This window comes from Myotis davidii, unplaced genomic scaffold, assembly GCF_000327345.1.
Source record: "Myotis davidii unplaced genomic scaffold, ASM32734v1 scaffold223, whole genome shotgun sequence".
NCBI classification, from domain to species: domain Eukaryota; kingdom Metazoa; phylum Chordata; class Mammalia; order Chiroptera; family Vespertilionidae; genus Myotis; species Myotis davidii.
Genome location: NW_006294609.1, coordinates 1,748,967 through 1,751,552, shown reverse-complemented (window position 1 = coordinate 1,751,552; position 2,586 = coordinate 1,748,967). Strand labels below are relative to the sequence as shown.

General features: G+C 60.6%; 1 protein-coding gene across 1 annotated transcript; it reads left to right on the top strand.

Annotated features, from left to right (window-relative positions):
* The first annotated feature begins 12 nt into the window (after positions 1-12).
* VPREB3 (pre-B lymphocyte 3) lies at positions 13-1,679 on the top strand. The gene is made up of 2 exons (XM_006768868.2): positions 13-228; positions 1,229-1,679. Exons 1-2 carry the CDS (start codon positions 180-182, stop codon positions 1,543-1,545), a joined length of 366 nt encoding a protein of 121 aa, XP_006768931.1. The 5' UTR covers positions 13-179; the 3' UTR covers positions 1,546-1,679.
* Positions 1,680-2,586: the final 907 nt, after the last annotated feature.

Here is a 2,586-nt window from a genome sequence, read left to right as displayed (position 1 = left end):
AGGACTCTCACGTTTGGGGAGATGGGGCCTGGCAGTGGGCCCCAGCCCCTGCCTCCCCCACCAATCACTGGGCTGATTTGCATGCCCTGTTGTGGTCCAGTAGCCTCCCCGGCCCGTGCCCTGAAGCACCTGGGGCACCCCACACAGAACAGCTCCCGCCTGCCTTGCTGCTGCTGGCCATGGCCTGGTGGCGCCTGGCCCTCCTCTTGATTGGAGCCCTCCTGGCAGGTGAGCTCTCCCTGGGCCTGGCTCACCTGGGGGTGGGGGGGGTGGGGGACAGTACTGGCTCCAGAAGGCCCCTCCCTGCAAAGAAGCAAATTGAGATGAGCAGCGGGAGGTTCCGGAAGGGGCACTGAGGTGAAGGGGAGAACTGGCTGCAGAGGGGACGGCTGTGCCCTGGACCTGGGGCAAGTCACTCCTCTGGGTGGGCCTCAGTTTCTCCATTTCTGATTGACCAGACCACCAGAGTCCCTTTGAACGTTGACTCTTTAGGGCCCTGGTCGGCAAACTGCGGCTCGCGAGCCACATGCAGCTCTTTGGCCCTTGAGTACGGCTCTTCCACAAAATACCACGTGCGGGCGTGCACATACAGTGCGATTGAAACTTTGTGGCCCATGCGCAGAAGTCGGTATTTTGTGGAAGAGCCACACTCAAGGGGCTAAAGAGCCGCATGTGGCTCGTGAGCCGTAGTTTGCCGAGCCGCAGTTTGCCGACCACTGCTTTAGGGTCTGAGAAGGGGCTGGAGCTGGTGACCTTTTGAGTTTTTCACAGGAGAAGCTGGTGTGGGCTGATCCCTACCTCACAGGCCTCGGGAACAACCTAACTCCAAGAAGGGCCTCAGCACCCAGTTGCCTGAGGCTGAGCTGATGGGTGGTACAGCCCAGAGCTTCCTGGCGGTGGTTAGTCTGCAACCAGGGTTTGGAAGAGCCAGTGTGACTGAGGGGATAGGGGTCTTCAGGGCAAGGGGTGGGAGTGAGCAATAGAGGCCACCGGTCCCACCGTTTAAACTTTAGGCCTGCAACTGAACACAGATCCTCGGGAACATGGCACTGATGGGCCTTTAGGAGTCACCAACTCAGTACCCCATCCTGTGCCCATCCCATGGCACCAGGCCACGAGCCCTCTAGGAACAGGAGTTGTCTGGTTTGGGAGTCTGACTACGTCTTCATAAGGCAGAAGTGGGAGCACAGGGGCCCAGGCCAGGCCTGAGCAGGTCTGTCCCTTTCAGTCTCCCAGCCAGTACTGACCCAGCCAGATGCACTGCTGGTGTTCCCAGGCCAAGCGGTCCAAATCTCCTGCATGCTCAACCCCCGCCACGCCAACATCGGGGACTACGGCGTGTCCTGGTACCAGCAGCGGGCGGGAAGCGCCCCCCGCTACCTCCTCTACTACCGCTCCAAGGAGGATCACCACCGGTCCCCCGACATCCCGGACCGCTTCTCAGCAACCACAGACGCGGCCCAAAATGCCTGCATCTTGATCATCAGCCCCGTGCAGCCCGAGGACGATGCAGATTATTACTGCTCTGTTGGTTACATATCCTAGGGGTGGGGTGTGGGGTGAATGCTTCCTGTCTCCCACTTCTGTCTCTGACCCGAGGCCTCTCTCTAACTTTCTCTGTGCCTTGATTTTCCTCCTCTGTAAAATGGGCTAATAATATCCAACATGTCAATACTGGCCATGAGATCTCTGCTGAAAAAGTGACTGTGGTTGGTTGGGGAGGGTGAAGGGGGCCAGGGATTCTGGGGATTGGTGCATAAGAGGAAGCACCTGAGACCCTTGGGACAGGGCCCGGCCTCTCCCCTGGCCCCCAGGGGGTTCAGACTGGTCGCTTGGCCTTCCTGTGACCCAAGGAGCTGGAGAAAAAAAAAGGAACCAGCCCTGCCACTCCCAGCTCTGCATGGCTGGCTGTGGTCCAGTGCTCACTGGGTGACAACTGGGTTCCCAAGGAACCAGGCTGCTAGGGAGGGGAGGGGCAGTCCCTGCCTACTCCTTGATGGAGCAGGGATGCAGTGTGTGTGTGTGAGTGTGTATATGTGTGTGTGTGTGTGTGTGTGTGTGTGTGTGTAGGGCACTCAGGCACCTGAGGGCCAGGGTGGAGGGCCTGAAGGCGGGTGGGCAGATGGTAGGGGCTGGCTGAGTGGGCAGCATCCCCCTCTGCCCCCCCTCAGGAGCACGTGTCCTACTGGTCTCCCATGAGAGGGCTGTGCCCCCACTCTCCCCAGGGAGGCTCTCCCACAGGCAGGTGGGCCCAGGGGGAAGCATAAGGGGAGGGGCAAGTCTTGCCATCAGAAGCAGAGCTGAGAGTCTGGGAGTGGGCTGGGGGGTTCAAGAACACATCCCTCTTCCCTCCCGGTTCCCCCAGGAGGCGGCTCATGCCTGGAGGTCATCCCTCAAATGTACTGAGTCCAGAGAGGGTCCAGCCAACACGCGCGGCCATCTGCGGGGGGTCCTCCGCGGGCCCTTCTTCTCATTCCCGCCTCTGTGGGGGCTGGGTGGGCAGGCAGAACCTGCAAGGGATGATGAATCCGCAGGGCTCCTGGGCCCATGAGAGCTGATGGGCTCCACTCCGGAACCCCCTTCTCC